General features: G+C 48.1%; 1 protein-coding gene across 1 annotated transcript; it reads left to right on the top strand.

Annotated features, from left to right (window-relative positions):
- The first annotated feature begins 667 nt into the window (after window positions 1-667).
- GPR162 (G protein-coupled receptor 162) lies at window positions 668-17,492 on the top strand. Its single transcript, XM_053371700.1, has 4 exons — window positions 668-2,473; window positions 11,752-11,941; window positions 13,943-14,094; window positions 16,549-17,492. The coding sequence occupies exons 1-4, from the start codon at window positions 1,607-1,609 to the stop codon at window positions 17,095-17,097; spliced, it is 1,758 nt and encodes a 585-aa protein (XP_053227675.1). The 5' UTR covers window positions 668-1,606; the 3' UTR covers window positions 17,098-17,492.
- Window positions 17,493-22,585: the final 5,093 nt, after the last annotated feature.

Raw genomic sequence — 22,585 nt, 5'->3', positions numbered from 1 at the left:
GAGCACAGGGGAGTTGTAAGAGGCAGGGAGAAAACTGGGACCCTCCCCTTCCCACCCACCTCCCAGCACATACTTTCATATTTCATGAAATTATCCCGGCCTGGGGTGCAAAAGAGCAGGTAACAAGAGGCACATGTGGCTGCCATGTGGTTGAACTCCTGACATACAATTTCATTGTTCAATTGATCCTGCAATTTGGCACACTAGGCTATACACACTCATTGTGTGGGCTGGTGAATTGGGAATGATTTCTGCGAGGTGGGGGGGTGGGGTGGGGAAGAAGGCTGGAAGAGATGGAGCTGTTTTCTGACGCTTTCCTTTTTCTTCTTTCTACAGTAAGGTTTCTCTAAACTCTTGAGTTACCAAGGAACTCTGGGGAAACGATTATTCCCTTCTGCAGTTGTTGATTGGCTGCCTACAGATTTCAAACAAGAGGAGAAGGTTCTGGCGACACTGAGCCACTGAGAAGCAGAGGATGTTGGTGTCCTGTAGGCACTGAAGAGAGAGAGAGAGAGAGAGAGAGAGAGAGAGAGAGAGAGAAAGAGAGAGAGAGAGAGAGAGAGCACTCAGTGGCCTGCAGCTCAGGTGTTTGGTGACAGAAGTCTGGTATTTCTCCCTGTGAGAACCAGGGCTTTCATTCTGTGCACCGTTCCATTTCCCCATTGATCCAGGAGAGTCAGAGCAGTGTGGGGTTAAGAGAAGGTTATCTTCTTTTCATTTCTTTTTCTTGAGGGAGACAGAAAGCAAGCAAGCAAGCAACCTAAGAAGTAGTACCAGTAAATAAAAATGCTTCTTGCTTATCTCACCTCCTTAAAATTTATCATTTATTTTCAACGTATATCCTCTGCCTCTGTACTTGATGCTGTGTAAAAATAAAAAAATATAAAGCCAGTTACAACAATAGTTTAAAACGCAACAAGGGAACCAGCCGCACAAATATACAGAGCCTCTCGAAGAAAAACAGCTCAAATAGACAAAATGCCAAACTGCTATCTCTAAAACTAGCAGTAAATCAGTAAATACATAGGCCAGCAATTCAGGAAAGCAACTTTTGCTGACCAGAGGGTCTGAGGAAAAGTGTCTTACATTTCCTCCCAAAATCCAGGAGGAATGGGCATAGGCTGACATCCTCAAAAAGGTTGTTCAATATTATCCAGCATACAGCTGCAAAGAGTTATAAGGATCCTGTTGCTATACGTGACTAGCTTTCCGTACAGACAAAGCCGGGCGTTAGTACATAACTTTAAAAGGTAGGAGGAGGGACACATACAGGCTGCAGCCTTCTGTCTTCTTTCGCTAGTTTCTTTGTAAACAAAATTAAAATAAGATATAAATTTAAAAGATATATAAGAGGAAAAGCGAGAGAAAAATTAAAGAAGGGAGTATGGATCGAAAGAGTGAAAAACAAAGAATGCAGAAGGAGCAGAGGAGGAAGGAATAATAAGGAATAGGATTAAGAGAGTGGACCCTCCTCATGGCACTACCTTCCGGACCTTCCTTCTACAGTTCTCTCCTCTTTCCTCCCGCAAGTAGATGAGACAGGCACTCCCTTGCCTTGTGCCTGCTCCTCTGCACTGTCTCCAGATCCCAAGGTGGAGGAGGCACAATGAATCGCGGTGGAGGCAGCAGCCCCATGGAGGAACTCTCCAAGGCTACCCTGCACAATAACTCGCTGTGGTGGCTGGCTTGTGGGCTCCTTGCCCTGCTGGCCAACTCCTGGATCATCCTGAGCATCACAGCCAAGCAGCAGAAGCACAAACCCCTGGAGCTTCTGCTGTGCTTCCTGGCAGGGACCCACATCCTCATGGCTGCCGTGCCGCTCACCACCTACGCGGTGGTGCAGCTGCGCCGCGAGTCCTCGGACTACGACTGGAACGAGAGCATCTGCAAGGTCTTCGTCTCCACCTACTACACCTTGGCCTTGGCCACGTGCTTCACCGTCGCCTCCTTGTCTTACCACCGCATGTGGATGGTGAGGTGGCCTGTCAACTACCGCCTGAGCAACGCCAAGAAGCAGGCCCTGCACGCCGTGATGGGGATCTGGATGGTGTCCTTCATTCTCTCCACGCTGCCTTCCATCGGCTGGCACAACAACGGGGAGCGGTACTACGCCAGCGGCTGCCAGTTCATCGTCAGCAAGATCGGCCTGGGCTTTGGCGTGTGCTTCAGCCTGCTCCTCCTCGGAGGCATTGTCATGGGCTTGGTTTGCGTGGGCATCACGTTCTACCAGACCTTGTGGGCTCACCGAAGGCACCACAGATGCCACCATCTGAGAGCGGAGGAAGCCGCCTCTGCTTGCCCCTCTTCAGCTCACACCACCTTCAACGTGCCAACTATCGTGGTGGAGGACGTTAGGGGCAAACGGCGGTCGTCGCTGGATGGGTCTGAATCTGCCAAGACTTCCATGCAGATGACCAATCTCATCAGCGCCATCGTTTTCCTCTACGACACACTGACCGGGGTGCCCATTTTGGTAAGAAATACCCCTTCCTCCTCTTTTCCATTGTCCTAGAGCAGTGCTATGGGGTGTTAGGGGAGGGGTAGTACCTCTGGTGGGGGGGGACATCATGCTCCTTCTGGGGTAGTTTGTCCACCTTTGAATTTCAATTTACATTTTATTGTTAAAAAGTGCAATTACGCCCAGCCCTAAATTTGGATAAGAGCTTAATATAAGGTCACACCCATAGCTATTTGGTTATAGTTTATTATGTCAAAAGTTGACACAGCACAGAGGTTATCTAAGGGTACTTGAGGAATTTGGTCTCAACCTCACTGTAAAATACACCCTTTCAAGAGCACCAGATTAATTTCACCCCATTTTCCATTTAGAGGGTCATTCCTTTGTGGGTACTGACCACGTATACCACTCTAAAGGTTGTGAAACAATTTCCACCATAACTCTCTGTCTGAAACATCCTCATACCTGTGTCTGAAAGATTCACCTCAGGGCTCAAATGTTCCATTTTGAGTCTTCACCATTTTTTTAAAAAATACTGCTACATAAAAAGAAAAACTTTTTTCAGTTTGTCCACCTTTGGTCCCACTCTGCTCTCTCTCACCTGTGGCTCCTAGAAGCTGCTAGCATGCTAGAGTGGCCACACCCCAGGAACGGCTTCAACTGGCCGGCTAAACCAGATGAGGGTAGCCAATGGGTCTCAAACCTTTAGTGAGTTAGGGACTTCCCCTGCATGCGAAGACTGGCCTCAGCAGATTGAGAACAATCATGGGTCCAAAGATCAAGAAAGCGGTTACTGTACGTGCTGTAAAGGAAAATGAGGGGCAGGTGGGGCTCATCAACCTGGGAAGGTAGCCCATCTAGGAGAAGGAAACTCTAATCCTAAACCTCCACTGCTTTGGGGAATAACTTTGGCTGAAGAAAAGGCTATGGAGTAAGCCCTACACTGATCCCCTAAGAGAGATGGCACCTTGTACACCTCCTTCTGGCAACTCCTGCAGACAAGCTAGTGCCAGACCTATTGCTCTGCTTTTCTTTGACCACATAAGTGAGTCTGAGAGGGGGGTCTTGCCATACGGGTAGGCCAGGACCTCCATATGCACCGCCCAAGCTTGCACCCCTTGGAGGTCACTTTGGTTTGACTTCACCCCTGGAGGTGCACTCCATTGTCTCTTGAGACAGACAGATGCTAACATCAGTTTCCTGGACCTTTGAACCTTTAGGAAACACTTTCTGCACTGACATGTTTGCAGTGAACCTTTGAGACTCCAACATGGGCTCCCTGTATTTTGCAGAGGATTTGGGGACATAACTCATGTGGGGCATGTGGCCAAGTCTCTTAGCCCTCCCCGTTGCAATGTGTCCACTAGAATTCACCCCAAAACACTCCACTGCATCTAAGCGTCTCAGAGGAAGATCAGAAGCGATGCACAGGGTGTTTTCAGCGAACGCTGCTTATTGATCACCTCATTGAGGAATCCCAAGTTAGCTTCCAAGGAACATCAGTGTTCCCTGAAACATAGCTTGAAAACCACAGTTTTAGAAAGTCAACAACCTCCCTGCCTCATTTTAAAGAGAAAAATGAGCATAGTTCGACAGAGGCATTGTTGGCGTTGATGTAAAGGTAAGGGTAAAGGTAAAGGTAAAGGGACCCCTGACCGTTAGGTCCAGTCGTGGACAACTCTGGAGTTGTGGCGGTCATCTCGCCCTTCCAGCTGCCATTGGTTTAGCTGCTCTGAAGTCACAGAGCGCCTTGGCAGTGTAGGGTCTGGCAGATTTGTTTTTGTTTTGGCAAGCCTACCAAGACATTTCATTTACCTGCTTATACATTATTATTATTTTTTAAAAAATATCTGTTCATGTTCTTAAAGTTAAAGGTAAAGGGACCCCTAACAGTTAAGTCCAGTCGTAGATGACTCTGGGCTTGTAGTGGTCATCTCGCTTTACAGGCCAAGGGAGCCAACATTTGTCCACAGACAGTTTTTTCAGGTCATGTGGCCAGCATGACTAAGCCGCTTCTGGCAAACCAGAGCAACACACGTCTAATGGTTATGGGGTTGCTCGTGCGTAAGTTGCCGCCACTCCTGGGTAGGTGGCCTGGTTAAACCTTTCCTGGCTGAACAGCCCCTCACTTCGTGGCTGCTCAGTCGCTGGCAGAATCCGATAGTGGGCGTTTCTTCAACCTTTTCCAACATAAAAGTTGTTTGACGCCCAGTCTCCTCCTAGCCTCCCTGCGCGGAAGCCTTCTGCGCAGGGTGGGCGTGGGTAGCGGAGGACCTGTGCTCTCTCCGCTGGTGTCCAGTGAAGAGTCTCTGAGCCTGCTCTCCGCTTCCCCCATTGGCCCCCCTCCATCCCTGGTGTCGCGCTGAATTTCTTCCCCAACAGGAGACCTGCCTCTCTCCCTACTTGGCCCCTCTCCAGCATCGTCGTGGAGCCTCTCCTCCTCCTCTCGTTCCGATGGCAGTTCCCTGACAACACGGAAACACCGTTTACCTTCCCGCCAGAGCGGTACCTATTTATCTACTTGCACTTTGACGTGCTTTCGAACTGCTAGGTTGGCAGGAGCAGGGACCCAGCAACGGGAGCTCACCCCGTCGTGGGGATTCGAACCGCCGAACTTCTGATCAGCAAGCCCTAGGCTCTGTGGTTTAGACCTTGATGTACGCACACAATTATTGTGTCCCGCCATTGCCTCTGATCAAACAGGTTTAGGGGGATTTTGAAGAACTGAAGAAATTTACAAAAACTGCTTACCAAAGACAAGAGTGAGATGCGTACACCACGAGGTGCAGTGCATGTGCTGTTTTGCTTTAAAAACTGAAGAAAACCATCTGTTTCCAGCCTCAGGTTGCATTTATATACTCCTCCAACTAGCCTCTAGAGGGCATAATCTCTGTCCTGGCTCCCCAGTTCCTGTTAGGATTGGCAGATCAAAAGAACTTTTAAGAAAGGAGCAAACACATACACATAAAGAGATGCTATTTTCTGAAACGCGGGCCTTTGATATTTTGAAATAACGTTATCTTGAAACAACAGGCAGCCTAAAGGACTTGTGGATTATATCATAGGTACCTAAGCTATTTCCCCCCCACCTGTTCAGCTTCTCTGAGCTTTGATGTCCATCTCTTTTGGCACCCCTTGACAAATTAACTTACATGCTTCGGTGACTGCACACACATCACAGACAGCCATGCAATCTCTGTCCTCAGGCCCCGTCTACTGGACCTGCAGAGGGTACCAAGCAGGGACCAAGTGTCGCAGTTCTGCTACGGAAGGAGCCTGTTGTACATTAGCAAAATGCAAAGCTGGTGCTAGACTTGGCACAGGGGTTGTCAGTATGCCTCCCAAACAGGGGAAGACCTATCTGTAGTCTTGGTCCTACTGGAACTGTAGTTCCATAAATACAGTGGTACCTCAGGTTAAGTACTTAATTCGTTCTGGAGGTCCGTTCTTAATCTGAAACTGTTCTTAACCTGAAGCACCACTATAGCTAATGGGGCCTCCTGCTGCTGCCGCGCCTCCGGAGCACGATTTCTGTTCTTATCCTGAAGCAAAGTTCTCCACCTGAAGCGCTATTTCTGGGTTAGCAGCGTATGTAACCTGAAGCGTATGTAACCCGAGGTACCACTGTATTTATATAGATGTTATGGCTGTATAGGCTGGGGTACTGCAATTCTGGTATAATTAAACATGCTGAGCAGCCGCTAAAGATGGGAGCCAAGTTTGGCTTCCATTTGAAAGTGGCAGCGCTGCCTGCCCTGCACTGAAATCACCTCTGGAGGCCTGGTGGGAAGGATCAGTGCCGGATTTACGTATAAGCTATACAAGCTACAGCTTAGGGCCCCCCTCTCTTGGGGCCCCCAAAAAAATTTAAAGGGAAAAAACCCCTGGATGTACATTTCCAATATATAAGACAAAAAACAAATAAAATAAAACCTACATACAACAACAGTGTTTTGTGTTGTGTAGGCTCCTATGATGTAAGTAATGGGCCCCGCCTGCTAGCCTGCTCCCTAAAATATCACTGGTTTGCTCATTTCTATATACATGGTGCCTACATTCTACAAAGGGATGCGGGTGGCACTGTGGTCTAAACCACTGAGCCTCTTGGGCTTGAATCCCCGCGACGGGGTGAGCTCCTGTTGCTCTGTCCCTGCTCCTGCCAACCTAGCACTTCAAAAGCATGCCAGTGCAAGTAGATAAATAGGTACCGCTCTGGTGGGAAGGTAAACGGCGTTTCCATGCGCTGCTCTGGTTTCGGTGTTTCGTGCGCCAGAAGCGGCTTAGTCATGCTGGCCACATGACCCGGAAAAACTGCGCACAAACGCCAGCTCCCTCGGCCTGTAAAGTGAGATTAGCGCCACAACCCGAAAGTCGTTCACGACTGGACTTAACTGTCAGGGGTCATTTGCCTTTACCTTTTTTACATTCTGCATGTGCAAAGGGGGGGGAGGGAGAGCATATATTCAACACAAAAGACAGCGACAATTTGTTGTTGACAAGGACAGCTGGACATATAAAGAGCCCCATTACCTTCAGGAGCTGAGGGCCTCATCCAACCTAAATCCGGCCCTGGGAAGGATGCTAAGTGGCAGCACAGCAGGGCCCTTTGGAGCTCCTGGGGCCCTTGGCCAATGCCCAAGCCAGCTGACCTTTGGCACCAGGCCTGACACAAGGCATGGGGTGTGTGGAGGGAAAGCCCTTTATAGTACAAGGAGCACTGGGGATGCAAGGACAGGCATCTGGGGTGAGAGATTCTGGAGGATCCTTGTCTAGTGGAAGACAGGTCGGCGTGTGCTAGAATTAGAGGGTGCCCTGACCTTAGTTGTGGCCCCATGAGCAGCACTTTCCTCTATGTAAGTGAATGGGAACTATTGTTCGGAATGAAGTAAAGAGGCGTATCCCATGGGGCACTACTGGGAGGGTGCTAAACCTGCCTTGGTGACCCCAGTCATCTGGGCAAGAGGCGGGTTCGACCTGCTCTCAAATGTATCCCATTGGAGGCTAAGCCTCACTTATTTGCATTGCCCGACGGCCTTCGTAGGTACAGCTCCGTTAGGAGTCTGGCTCTTTCCTTTTCTGGGGAGTGTGATCAAAACTTGTGTGTATGCACTTCTAAGATACAAAGATGCATTGCAATAATGCTTTCAACTCTAAATAAATAAATAAATAAAGCGTCAAGGTAGAAAATCAGTTTTGCAACGTTTGCCCTCAGATACTTTTTCAGAAGTCCTGACCTTTCAGAGCGAACCTTTTCATAAAATGTTCTCTTGGGTCCCTGTTGAGTGAGTATAAAGCCCAGAACTGCTTCTCTAGCCGGTGTTCTGGGGGCAGCAGGAAGAGGTGGAGTATGACTGTTCATGAGAGTGGCAGGAAGAGACAGGACTGCAGTTGTTAGTTTCAGTAAAGGTCCCTAGAATCCTTGTCAGACAGAGCTTCTAATGATCTTTTCTCTCTCTCTTAAGTAGCAGAAACTGTTAGCAAATCTAAGAGCACTACTGGGGCAGGTGGTTTCCAGGGCTTAGCAGTTAGAATATCTACAATTGTCTGGCACAGTAGCAGAATATATGGACTGCAAATTAAAACACACACACACATACATTTTAAATAAAAAGACCACAAAGGTCTGGGGACGTGGATTTTGATGCACTACTTTGGTAACATTTGTGTAACCACATTCCACACCTAGTTTGTGATTTAGAATGGTGGAGTTGCTGAAAATCGTAGTTTCCCAAAGACAGGGGTCAGCAAACGTTTTCAGCCATGAGCGGGTCCTCCATCCCTCAGACCTTGTGGGGGGCTAGACTGTATTTTGGAGGGGGGAAATGAACAAATTCCTATGCCCCACGAATAACCCAGAGATGCATTTTAAATAAAAGGACACATTTTGCTCATGTAAAAACACGCTGATTCCCGGACCGTCCGCGGGCCGGATTGAGAATGTGATTGGGCCGGATCCGGCCCCCGGGTCTTAGTTTGCCTACCCATGCCCAAAGACAAAGTCCAGATCAGCCATTGCTCTTTACATTATTCTAGCAACGATTAGCATTTGTTTGTTTTTAAAGTGCTGTGTTAGTGCTTGTTTGCAATGAATCAAGTTGCTTGACACTTGCCATGAGCGGAAGCTGAAATGCTGCGAGTCAGCATTCAACTCATTGATCTGATTGCACCGAGGTGCACAAATTCAGTTCCTCCTGTGGTGAACTAGTTGAATGAGCTTTTTGCAGCGAGCACCAGGCACAGAATAAAGTCTCTGCTGTGAGTGAGGCAGGTATGTGAACTAGCTCACAAGTTACAATGCTCCCATTAATGTTAGGAATGACTCCCATGTTAATGCAGGAGCTTTGCCAAAAATATTTCACTTTCCAGCTACCAGCTGCATTTTGCAGGCACCTCTCACAGCCCAAAGACACCCTCTCACACAGCCCAGATAGAAGTTAAGGGAAACTCTCAACAACGGCCATGGAAAATTAGTGTAGAAACCAGAGAGTTTAAATGCTGCTCTGTTGGGTAGGAGAATCCACCATCTTTTCAGCAGCCCCAGTAAACCCCAATGTGGATTTTCCCAGTTTACTTTAGAACATATAGAAATCTCATCAGGGCCAGTCCAAGGCTGCCTCAGGTGGCAGGAACAATAGTGGCAGCAGATCTGGCCTCCAAGGAATGAATTACCGTATTTTTTGCTCTATAAGACTCACTTTTTCCCTCCTAAAAAGTAAGGGGAAATGTGTGTGCATCTTATGGAGCGAATGCAGGCTGCGCAGCTATCCCAGAAGCCAGAACAGCAAGAGGGATTGCTGCTTTCACTGCACAGTGATCCCTCTTGCTGTTCTGGCTTCTGAGATTCAGAATATTTTTTTTTCTTGTTTTCCTCCTCCAAAAACAAGGTGCGTCTTGTGGTCTTATAGAGCGAAAAATATGGTACCCGCTGTTGCTGGTTCCCAGATTCCCAATGTGATCTTTACTCACCCTTCTTCCATGCCCCCCACTACATTTTGTAGTTTGACTCAAGTGTGACAATTTCTTGAGCCGGCCCTGATTTCAGTGTAATTTATATGCCAAGAAGCAAAAAATGTTAACAAACATCACACTTACGAAACGATACACCATGAAGCAAAACAACCCTCTCTTTAATCTGCTCCAAAACCACCATCAATTAACTCTAATATTATTTACGAATACAGTGGTACCTCTGGTTAAGTACTTAATTCGTTCTGATGGTCCATTCGTAACCTGAAACTATTCTTAACCTGAAGCACCATTTTAGCTAATGGGGCCTCCCGCTGCTGCTGCGCCGCCAGAGCACGATTTCTGTTCTTATCCTGAAGCAAAGTTCTTAACCTGAAGCACTATTTCTGGGTTAGTGGAGTCTGTAACCTGAAGCGTATGTAACCTGAAGCCTATGTAACTTGAGGTACCACTGTATGGTGGTACCTCGGTTTATGAACTTAATCTGTTCCGGAGGTCCATTCTTAAACCGAAAATGTTCTTAAACTGAGGCACGCTTTCGTTAATGAGGCCTCCCGCCGTCGGTGCCCTTCCACCTTTCAGATTCCGTTCTTAGACCGAGGTAAAGTCCGCAAACCGGGACACTACTTCCGGTTTTGCGGAGTTCATAAACTGAATCGTTCGTAAACAGGGCTGTTCTTAAACCGAGGTACCACTGTATTAGCTTTGTCTGGTACATTCCGTAACATAGTTCACATGATTTAACATAATGGAATGGATAAATGAGCAAGATTATGCAAGCAATTGTTTATTTATAATGGCATTATTTACTGTATTTTTCCGTGCATAAGACTAGCTTTTTTTTACCAAAAAATTAGGTTTAAAATTGGGGCTCGTCTTGTACACGGGTAGTGCTGAGGGGTGTTTTCTTAATTTGGATTCCCCCAAAACAGGGGGCGTCTTATACACGTGGGCATCTTATACACGAAAATATGCGGTATTTGCACATTCAAAACACAAGTCAATATTTTTTTAAGCGAGTGAGTGGCTTTCCATTTCTATTGCTTCTAAAAATGATCACTGCTTGTTATATGCAAACAAACAAACAAATGTACAAAATACACAGAAGCCAGAGAGGGCTTCTATTTCTCCTATGTAGTTTACTTTCCCATGCCTGAAAACACAGATGCTTAAAACACTTTGCAAAGGTGTGGAAGAAAGGAAGCATATATGTGTGGAAATGTCAAGTCGTGTGACATAATGTAAACCACTTATGTGAATGATGGTGAGGAACATGGCGCACGAGCCTAATGCGCATATGAAGCTGAGTTATTTGATGAGTGTGTGGGAGAGGGTTAAGCAGCAAGGCCAGGGCCAGCTCAAGACATTTTGCCGCCTGAGGTGAACTGCAAAATGGTGACACACACACACACACCCCGCTGGGGAAGAAGGGATGAATGAAGATCTGTATCAGGAACAAGGGGGGGATGAAGATTTACACCAGGATCAGCTGCCCCAGTGGATCTTGCTGCCTGAGGCAGTTGCCTCACCTTGTCTCATGAGTGGGCTGGCCCTGAGGAAGACATTTTGCTTTAAGCTACATTATTTAGTTGGGGCATGTACAGGAAATTCCTGTATACTACACTAACTTTGCGGTGGGACGGGGGGATATATCAAGTATTATAGGGACCACTTGCTGGTAGGTAGCGTTGGGCATTAAATGCTACAGTGCAGCAGTGTTGCTGCTTGGGTAAATGTAAACATCATGAACTGTGATTGCTCTTTCTTCAGCTTTTCTTCTGTGTGTATTGGGTGGGGGGGACCTGTCTCCAGACTTAGCTGTGAATGTTGTTGTTTAGTTGTTTAGTCATGTCCGACTCTTCATGACCCCATGGACCAGAGCACACCAGGCCCTCCTGTCTTCCACTGCCTCCCGCAGTTTGGTCAAACTCATGCCGGTAGCTTCCAGAACACTGTCCCACCATCTCGTCCTCTATTGTCCCCTTCTCCTTGTGCCCTCCATCTCTCCCAACATCAGGGTCTTTTCCAGGGAGTCTTCTCTTCTCATGAGGTGGCCAAAGTCTTGGAGCCTCAGCTTCACAATCTGTCCTTCCAGTGAGCACTCAGGGCTGATTTCCTTCAGAATGGAGAGGTTGGATCTTCTTGCAGTCCATGGGACTCTCAAGAGTCTCCTCCAGCACCAGAATTTAAAAGCATCCATTCTTTGGCGATCAGCCTTCTTTATGGTCCAGCTCTCACTTCCATACATCACTATAGCTGTGAATAGGGAGCCTGATGGTGGAATGTTACTCACAATGTCCCCGTCCTCCTTTCTTTTCTGTTTTCAGGTGGTGAGCTTCTTCAGCCTGCGCTACGACACGGCTCCCACCTGGATGGTGCTGGCTGTGCTCTGGTGCTCTATGGTGCAGACGCTGCTGCTGCCATCCTTCATCTGGTCCTGCGAACGCTACCGGGCCGACGTCCGTACTGTGTGGGAGCAATGCGTGGCAATAATGTCAGAGGAAGACGGGGAAGATGGTGAGTTGCTCCAGTCCCGTGTTCTCTCTACGCTAGAGGAGGCTCTGTGTATTTTCCTTCCTTCCTTCCTCCTTCCTTCCTTCCTTCCTTCCTTCCTTCCTTCCTTCCTTCCTTCTTCCTTCCTTCCTTCCTTCCTTCCTTCCTTCCTTCCCTCCCTCCCTCCTTCCTTCCTTCCTTCCTTCCTTCCTTCCTTCCTTCCTTCCTTCCATCCTTCTTCCTTCCTTCCTTCCTTGCTTCCTTCCTTCCTCCTACCTACCTTCCTTCCTTCCTTCCTTCCTTCCTTCCTTCCTTCCTTCCTTCCTTCTTTCCTTCCTTCTTTCTTTCTTTCTTTCTTTCTTTCTTTCTTTCTGCAGCTATGGCTGGGTTTTTTCCCCATTTTCATTCTTTTATTTATATTTTATACATTTATTTACATTTTATACATTCTTTCTTTAAAAATTATTATTATTGACAAAGTAATTATCATAAATAAATAAGAATAAAAATGTGCATCCCACCCCCGAGACCATTCCATCGTAATTATCCAACCTCCCCAAATTTCAACACCTCTTGCGATGGTTTGACCCCTTTCCATTTTATAACAGTACACATTCTACAAATACCTCCCATATCTCCTCAAAATCATTTCTCCTGCATGTTCCCCATCTTGCCTTAATAGCACATGTTAATTTATCATTAATTGCTATATCCCACACCTCTTTATACCATTCTTCCATTTTATATTCTGCTTGCCCCTTCCACTTCCTGGCTATAATAATTCGTGCATCTGTCAATAAATTTATGAGCAAGTCCTTCATAGCCTGCGAACCTTCCACCCCATCGTAAATTGATAATAATGTTACCTCAGGACATGTACATTCATTTGTTTATATCTCCACTCACCATCTTAGGAAAACAATCACATTTCTTTCTTTCTTTCTTTTTAAAAAACCTATTGCAACATTGCTGAATTTTGTTTCCAGATTGAAACTTTCATGACGCTAGCTGGATGTTACTTCAGTCACTTTCACCACCTTTGTAGAAAAGTGCTTCCAGAGCTTATTCCAGTAGAGAAATGTGTGTGTTTAAACTTAATAGGATAAGGCCACTTTTAAACACCCCCCACCAAACTAAAAATGTTGGCTCTGCCTTTAAACGTAAGCATAGCTGTCAACTTACAGATTTGAAAATAAGGGACCAGCAGCCTTGAAAATGAGGGATCAGCAGCCAAAATAAGGGATCAACAATTACTTTGATAAAATACATATTTTGTTGTGTTCAAATGGCTTTAGATACCTATTAGGTCCATAAATTACCATATAGCATATATTCAACAACAAAAACCAGCAACAATTTGTTGTTGACAAAGGACAGCTGGACATAGAAAGGGCCCCATTACCTTCAGTAGCTTATTTAAGGGACATCATCAATAAGGGACAGCAGCGGGACATGGGATAAGGGACTGTCCCGCCAAATAAGGGACGCTTGACAGCTATATGTAAGACAGTCCGTTTCCTCTTACTTAAACAGTGATTCCTAGAATTTTTTTGGGGGGGGGAATCAAGTACATTGCACTGCCCATCCCAATGCTCCTAAGTAACATACCCAATGACTATGGCATCCCTGTCCAAAATCCAGATGGTGTTTCCTTTAAAAGCATCAATAGAATTGACAGAAGATTCACACCATCACTGTGGCACGGTCAAATCCACACGGGTTTTCCTTGTGCACATAGTCAACTAGAAATGGCAAGCTATTTCCCATAAGCACAGAATACAAGCAAGGCTGCATTGTGGGAAGCTTGACATGCAAGTCCAGCTCATTACAGGCTTGCGGCAATAGATGCCACAGTCATGACGAACCGCTTAGAAAACCAGCTCGCCACAAATGAACACTCTAGCCTCCTCAAAGCGCAAGAATCCAGATGTTCCACGCCTGCATAGGTCTGCCTTCTGTCTGTTTGAGGTGGGGAACAAGGAGGAGGAGAGAAAATGTGGCAAAGACATTCTTGTCGTCCTCTAGATGGCACTGGTGACGATTACGGTGACGGGAGGATCTGCAAAGTGCGATTCGATGCCAATGGTGCTGCATCTATGAAACGGGATCCCAGGGATGCTAAGCTGCTGCCAGTGCATCACATGCTGTTGCCCCATGACAGGGTGCACTACCTGCAGGTAAGCAGTCCCCTTCTTCGGGGTGCGAGGGTTTGGCTGCCAGTCTGGGACATGAGCAGATCACGCTGCCAACATTTGAAATGTACAAACCAACGTTCTGTTTATTTAACACATTTATGGGACTGGGACTGGCCGCCGGGACCACATAACACCGGTCCTGAGAGATCTGCATTGGCTCCCAGTACGTTTCTGAGCACAATTCAAAGTGTTGGTGCTGACCTTTAAAGCCCTAAACGGCCTCGGTCCTGTATACATGAAGGAGCGTCTCCACCCCCATCGTTCAGCCCAGACACTGAGGTCCAGCACCGAGGGCCTTCTGGCGGTTCCCTCATTGCGAGAAGTGAGGTTACAGGGAACCAGACAGAGGGCCTTCTTGGTAGTGGCACCCACCCTGTGGAACACCCTCCCTTCAGATGTGAAGAAAATAAGCAGCGATCCTATCTTTAAAAGACATTTGAAGGCAGCCCTGTTCAGGGAAGTTTTTAATATTTAATGCTGTACTGTTTTTAACATTTGATTGGGAGCCGCCCAGAGTGGCTGGGGAAACTCAGCCAGATGTTGCCTTGAACCAGACCCACCTAGCAGAGGCAGGTGGTTTCCTTAGCCCTCTTCCCTGAGATACTAGGGAACAGAACTTCCGCTGCACGCAGACTTCCACCCAGAATTGAAAAGGGAGAAAGTTTGGACTTACCCAAGGATATGGGGTGTTAGGGAAGGGGCAGTACCTCTGGTGGGGGACACATCATGCTCCTTCTGGGATAGTTTGTCCACCTTTGGTTCCCACCTTGTACTCAGGTCTCACCTGTGGCTCCTAGAAGCCATTAGCATGCAACAGCAGCCTCACCCCGGGAAATGGCTTTGACTGACTGGCTAAACCAGGTGAGGGTAGCTGGTGAGTTAGGGACTTCCCCTGCATGCAAGGACAGGCGCTGGCATATTAAGCGGACAGGATCCATAGTGGGTCAACTGCACTATCAACTGCAGGTCATAATACAGTGGTACCTCTGGATGTGAACGGGATCCGTTCCAGAGCCCTGTTCGCATCCAGAGCAGAACGGAAGCCGCATATGCGCTTGTGCAGGTTGCCGCTTCTGCACATGCGTGTGATGTCATTTTGAGCATCTGCGCATGCGGGAGCAGCGAAACCCGGAAGTAACGCGTTCCGTTACTTCTGGGTCGCCGCGGAGCGCAACCTGAAAACGCTCAACCTGAAGCGACTTTAACCCGAGGTATGACTGTAGTGTGCAGTCCACACATTACCTGGTATGTGTGTGTACCCACAAATGGTGGGGATACCATTATTTCTGGGTGCACCACAGGGGAAAAAACCAACGTGGGGTGAACATTTGAGGGAGAGCTGAGAGATCGCTTTGCTTTAGGAGTGTGAGGACAGCTTTGCTGACCCCTTCTCTCCTTAGAAAACAGAGCAACGTAACTGATCTGTAGAAAAGACTTCACAGCATGAAAAAAGAGACAATGCACGAACTTTTGTAAACCAAGAAGATCTTTAATAAAAAATATTTTAAAAAAAGAAAAACAGAGCAAGGATGAACTGAGCAGCCAAAAGGTACTCCAGACTCTCCCACCAACACAGTTCAGGACCATGAATCTGTGTTAGTAGAACGCTTGGGTTTTCTTTCTCTGTTTTGGAAGTGTTGTAGCCCCAAAAAGCACATAAAGTAAAACAAAACTTGAAAAGCCAGGTGTGTGTCACATTTTCTTGACAAAGTGCTGTGACGGGGCAGGTGTGTGTTGCTCACTAAGACTCACATACCCAAAACATTTCTATGAAATTTGCACAGCCGCAAAACTCGAGGCAAATTCATCAGAAATAGTGGCACTAGGTAAAGGTAAAGGGACCCCTGACCACCAGTCGCTACACACTGTGTATGTATAGATGTATATACATATGTATGTACAGTATAAAGGTAAAGGTGAAGGGACCCCTGACCATTAGGTCCAGTCGTGACCGACTCTGGGGTTGCGGCGCTCATATCGCTTTATTGGCCGAGGGAGCCGGCGTACAGCTTCCGGGTCATGTGGCCAGCATGACTAAGCCGCTTCTTGCGAACCAGAGCAGTGCACGGAAATGCCGTTTATCTTCCCGCCAGTATTTATCTACTTGCTCTTTGACGTGCTTTCAAACTGCTAGGTTGGCAGGAGCAGGGACCGAGCAACAGGAGCTCACCCCGTCGCTGGGATTCGAACCTCCGACCTTTTGATCGGCAAGTCCTAGGCTCTGTGTTGTGTTTTCTCTTTCTATATATATATATATTTGCCATTGGACCTCCCCAGTGCTATTTTTCTAGAAAAAGAGGTGCTGGAACTCACTACGAACACTTCCCTTGTTCTCTTATAATGGCAATAGCATCCACCTAAGAGGAAAAAAGCCTATATATTGCATGCCATCCAACCTCCTTGCCCGCTGTCTCTTACCTTCTTCTTTCTTCCCAGGTCCCTCTCTCCCGGAGGATGTCCCACGACGAAACCAACATCTTCTCCTCCCACCGCTCCTCGCCTTCCTTCCTCCACAAGTGGTCCTCATCTGACGACATCCGCGTGCCTACCCCTCACAAACCCGGAGGCGTCCCCAGCTTCCTGCTGCCGGAGCTCCGCAGCTACCACCACCACCACCGGCGCCACCGGCCTCCCGAAGACGAGTTCACCACGCTCCGGCAGTTCCTGGAAGCCGGGCTGGTGTCCCGGGGACCTGCCTCGGGGTCTAGCGTTTGCTTCTTCCGCGATGAGATCACCACATTTATCGACGAGACGCCGGCGCCGTCCCCGCACAGCAGCCCGCGCCACTCGCGCCTGCCGCTGGCGGCGCAGCAGGAGAGGCGCCACTCTCTGGATGGCACCGAGCAGGAAGATGGCCCCGAGAAGGATCGCCGGTGTTCACTGACTGGTGGGGAAAACCTATACCTCTACAGCGGAGAACAGGAGCCCGGGAGACGGACCTTGGGAGCTCAGGAAGCGCGGGGTTTCCAGGAGCTCGGCCTATGAAATGGCGGCGAAAGCATTTGCTGGGCTCTGGATTTTTAAGCCAAACTTGACGTGTCTCCCCAGGACCCAAGGGGTGTTTTTAGGTCCTTGTGTTTCTCACCATGTTGGCAGAGGAGGGGTGTGTGCCCAGGGCGGGGTCCTGATGTGGTGGGGAAGGAGAACCGGCTTTGTTCGAAGGAGCCACGGAGCCCTGCGTCCAGGTGGCAAGACGTGAGCACCGACCACCGCAGTTCACCGGAGGGCACTTTTTTCTCCAGTTCCACCCCCTCAGTAGCATTGTTAGTGCCACATGCCCCTCCCTTTTCTTAGCTCCACCCATTATGAGAAACGCTTGTCGTCGGCTGCCAAGTGTGGGACAGGAAGGTATTAAAAAGAAATCTATATTTGGAGTGTCACCTGTGCCTGGCTTTCTCTTCTTAAAGTGTGTTCACAATGTCTGTGGTTTTGTTTTCAAGTGATTCGGGCATGCATTTATCTAGGACTAAGGCCCACTGAAAACAATTGAGACCTACTTCTGAGTACAGTGGTACCTCGCAAGACGAATGCCTCGCAAGACGAAAAACTCGTAAGACGAAAGAGTTTTCCGTTTTTTGAGTCGCTTTGCAAGACGAAGTTCCCTATGGGCTTGCTTCGCAAGACGAAAACGTCTTGCAAGTTCTTGCGAGTTTGTTTCCTTTTTCTTAAAGCCACTAAGTACTGTTAATAGCCGTGCTTCGCAAGACGATAAATCCGCAAGACGAAGAAACTCGCAGAACGAATTAATTTCGTCTTGCGAGGCACCACTGTACAGTGGTACCTCGGGTTACATACGCTTCAGGTTACAGACTCCGCTAACCCAGAAATAGTGCTTCAGATTAAGAACTTTGCTTCAAGATGAGAACAGAAATCGTGCTCCGGCGGCATGGCGGCAGCAGGACGCCCCATTAGCTAAAGTGGTGCTTCAGGTTAAGAACAGTTTCAGGTTAAGTACGGACCTCCGGAACGAATTAAGTACCATATTTTTCACTCCGTAAGACGCACTTTTTCCTCCTAAAAAGTAAGGGGAAATGTGTGTGCGTCTTATGGAGTGAATGCAGGGGGGAGGCAGGCAGGAAAGGCCCCCAGTCAGTCCCTTCTCCCTCCTCGTAGAAAAGCCCGCAGGAGCCGCATGCTCCTTAAAGGGTGCGCGGCTCCTGTGGGCTTTTGCAGGAGGTGGGGGTATTGCCATAATCGCGCGCAGCCTCTCCCGGCTGGAGAGGTTGCGCACGGCTAAAGAGGAAGCCAAGACAGCCAGCAGGATGGATCCCGTGCACAGTCTTGGCTTCTTTGCTCTTTGGGGCTGGGGCGGGGGGGACCCAGGCTTCCCCCAGCAGCCCCAGAAGCTCTGGGAGAAGCGTACAGGCTGCACGCAGGCAACAAAAATCAAGATTTCCCCCCTTGATTTCCCCCTCTAAAAACTAGGTGCGCCTTATGGTCCGGTGCGCCTTATGGAGCGAAACATACGGTACTTGACCTGAGGTACTACTGTAGATACTACTTAAATAGACTCAACAGCCAACTGAGAAGAGAGGATTCCAAGACGGAGTGTCCCAGTGCCAAGAGATGATGCATGCATGTAATATTGAGCATGCAGCACTCAATTTCAAAATGCTCCAGACATGCTATTTCAGTTCTCCTTGCGGCAGGCACGCTGTGGTGCGCTGGTAACATCACCCCCATGATACAGGTGAGTTTGGCTATCTTGTCAAGAAAAAAGGATGGAAATCTTCTCCATCACTAGCCATAAGGAAAGCTCGATTTCTCCGTATACAGCCTTTGCAGTGGCATACCAAAGGTTGCTGGCGCCCAGGGCAAGACAAATATTGCACCCCTTGGGTAGACTGGGAAGCCTTATGCAATTTAGGACCCCAATACCTCAAGAACTGCCTCTTACCCCATGAACTAACCCAGACCTGGCGTTCTCCACATGAGGCCCTTCTGCATGTGCCCCCTCAGAGTGATGCAGTGGGTGGCAAGACAAGAACTTGCCTTTTCAGTGGTGGCCCCCCATTTATGCAGTGCTTTCCAGGGAGGTGAGTCTGGTGCCATCGCTAACTGTTTTAGGCACAAGGCAAACACGTTCTTGTTCACCCAGGACTCTGGGTCTTAATTTTAGTGGGGTGAGGCAGAGTTGGATCTGTGTGTGTGTGTGTTTGTGTGTGTGTTGTTGTTGTTTAGTCGTATCCAACTCTTCGTGACCCCATGGACCAGAGCACGCCAGGCACTCTTTTATATGCCTGTTGTCTTTGTCCTAGGAGTTTTCTTGGCAGGGATACTGGAGTGGCTTGCCGGTTCCTGCTCATATATATATAAAATATTCGTGTATTTTGGGCTGCTTTGCCCTTTTTCCTTACCCCTTTTAATGTTTGTTTTTTGTAAGTTGTTTTGAGCTTCATTTGGAGGGGGGGAGTAATTAACAAATAAATAAATAGTAATAATCATCTCAGCCAAAACTTAATTCAGATAAGACAAGCTGTACTTTAGCTCAAACACCTTAGAATATATGAGAGCTCATACCCTCTTTTAATCCTTAATGTAACATTATCAGATTACTTTGTGCTAGTAATGTCCAATTCTCATTGTTTTTAAAGCCAGAGGGAACCATTAGTCTGATGTAGTCTGCCCTCTTACGTAACCCCGACCACAGAAATTCACTCAGCCATTCCTGCACTGAAGCCAGAATTCTTGGAGGAACTGAAATTCCAAATGTATGTATTATATCAAAGTGTGAGCCATTAGAGTTCTTTAAGACCCCAGACCATTTATTTGAAGCCGATTTCCACTGCTGGCAACTTAATTTTTTATTCTCAAGTGTTTTGAGTTTGTACTGGCTCTTGTGCCTATCTTTTTGGAGATATAAAAAGATATCCACCCATAATCACATCACACATTTATTTCACTGAACTCTCAGGCCATTTCGAAACTTCAGGAGGGTCGTACATGTTAAAAAATAAGACCTGTACACACATTGTCAAAATGTAGGCCCGCCGTCTTAAGGGAAGAAAAGTTTGTTCATCCCGGTTTATTATTTTTCATGTATGACGATCTCGCTTAGGAAGAGCGGGATTTAAATTATTTTCAACATATACTGTACATAAGGGACATGGGTGGCACTGTGGGTTAAACCACAGAGCCTAGGACTTGCCGATCAGAAGGTTGGCGGTTCGAATCCCCACGACGGGGTGAGCTCCCGTGGCTCGGTCCCAGCTCCTGCCAACCTAGCAGTTCGAAAGCACGTCAAAGTGCAAGTAGATAAATAGGTACCGCTCCAGCGGGAAGGTAAATGGCGTTTCCATGCGCTGCTCTGGTTCGCCAGAAGTGGCTTAGTCATGCTGGCCACATGACCTGGAAGCTGTACACCGGCTCCCTCGGCCAATAAAGCGAGATGAGTGCCGCAACCCCAGAGTCGGTTACGACTGGACCTAATGGTCCGGGGTCCCTTTACCTTTACCTTTATACTGTACATACACAGTGTGGGGTAGTGGTTAGAGTGGCGGGCTAGGATCTGGGAGGCCCGGGTTCAAATCCCAGTCACTGCATCCGCCTAACATGCCTCACAGGATTGTTGCGGGAATAAAACAAAGACAGGGAGAACCAGGCATTCCACCTCAAGCTTCTTGGAGGAATAGTGGAATGCAAATGCAATAAATAAAGGATACACCAGGGCTCCTGGCAATCTGAAACAGAAGCCTATCTGCAATCCTAACTGGGGATTTGAACCTTGGGCCCCATTTTTGTTGGGGGAGGTCAATGTATAAAGTCAATAAACCAACCTGGGTTTCCTCCTCCTCATAGCCCTAGGCTGGCACTTGACACGGACTGGTTGGACACAGAGGAATAGTGGGCGGAACCAGTTGAGGGTCATATCCCAAGGGAAGAAGGCTCAGATCCCAAGGAGTGGTGGTGGGACAACAACGAGGGAGAAGACCAGGAGGAGGAGGTCTCGGAAGCTGAAGAGGTAACGGGGCTTGGTGAGTAGGGAGACTCTTTGCAGGGACAAGTCCAGAATCAGAGATAGAAGTATAGCTGTCAACCTACAGATTTGAAAATAAGGGACCAGCAGCCTCAAAAATAAGGGATCAGCAGCTAAAATAAGGGATTTTCCAGGCACAGGTATGTTCAGCTTCTGAGCCCCTCCGAGCCAAAGGCAGAAAGCCCAGCCAGCAGCCAAAAGAAGCCTCAAGCGGTGGTTCCCACAGCGCAGCAACGCGGCAAAGGGGATGTAGCAAGGAAAACCACCGTCACCTCTCCGCTGGGAAGCGCTGAGCAAAGGCGAGTCCCCAGGCAAGGCGGCCGATTTGATCGGCATGCAAGCTCCACCCCCAGTCGTTCTTAGACTCCTTATTGGATGAGCAATGCAGCCAAGCAACACAGTTGGAGCCTCCCTCCTCCCTGGCCGGCAGGGAGGGAGGGAGGGAGAGGAGCTGCTTCCTTTGAAACCCGGGAAATTTAAGGGACATCATCAATAAGGGACAGCAGCGGGAAACGGTGCTGGGATAAGGGAGTTTCCCACCAAATAAGGGACGGTTGACAGCTATGGATAGAAGCTGAAGCAGAAGATGAAAGAGGCCAAGAGGCAGAGATAGATCCAGCTTGGGAAGAGCCCGGGGGTCTCCCTGCTGCGACAAGCTCCCTTCCCCCCTGGTCTCCTAGAACCAGGAGAGGCATGAAAAGGGCAGAGCAGTGGCAGGCGCAGTTTCGGATTGCTTCGAAAACACCCTGGAGAGGCGGGGACATCGCCAGCTATAGGAAGGCAGGGACCTTTAGCCTTGGCAACTGCTTCATGAGGGGAAGACCTGAGTTGCTGTGCTCATCCGGCCTAACACTCCAGTGCAGATCATGTTTTGCTAATAAAGAGTTAATTCCAATGCGCTTGGTGTGATTTACTGCTGGCTTGCTCCTGTCAGCACTCCAACAGAAGACATTTTGCTTCCCCCAAGCCAAGGTGCATAGTACCCAAGGCCCCCTGAGGTTTTGACCTATAAAGCCTTAAATGGCCCAGTACTGCAATACCTCAAGGATCGCCTCTCCCCATATGAACCAACCCAGGACTTGCAAACATCATCTGAGGCCCTTCTTTCTGTGGTCTGGATGGTGGCAACACGAGAACGAACCTTTTCTCCAGTGGTTCCCCATTTGTGGGCTGCTCTCCCCAGCGAAGCTCGCCTGGTGCTTTCCTTAAATATCGTTTCTCTTTAACCAGGCCTTTGGCTGGTTAACATTCTATGGCCTTTTAAATATGTTAGTGGGAGGAGAGATCATTGCTCTGTCTTTGTCTTTGTTCTATTATGCATTTTGTGTTCTCATCTTGCATTTTTATGTTGTGAACCGCCCTGTGATCTTTGGATGAAGGGCGGAATACAAATTTAATAAATAATCATAATCATAGCAGCAGTGAACAGCACAGGGAACTACAGCCAATCAGGGGTGCCAAGTTGAATACAATATTGGGGGGCAGGCATGGACGTAG

This window comes from Podarcis raffonei, chromosome 17 (genome assembly GCF_027172205.1).
Source record: "Podarcis raffonei isolate rPodRaf1 chromosome 17, rPodRaf1.pri, whole genome shotgun sequence".
In the NCBI taxonomy this organism is placed as follows: Eukaryota; Metazoa; Chordata; class Lepidosauria; order Squamata; family Lacertidae; genus Podarcis; species Podarcis raffonei.
Note: the sequence above shows the minus strand (reverse complement) of the source record. Positions and strands in the feature narration are given on the sequence as shown.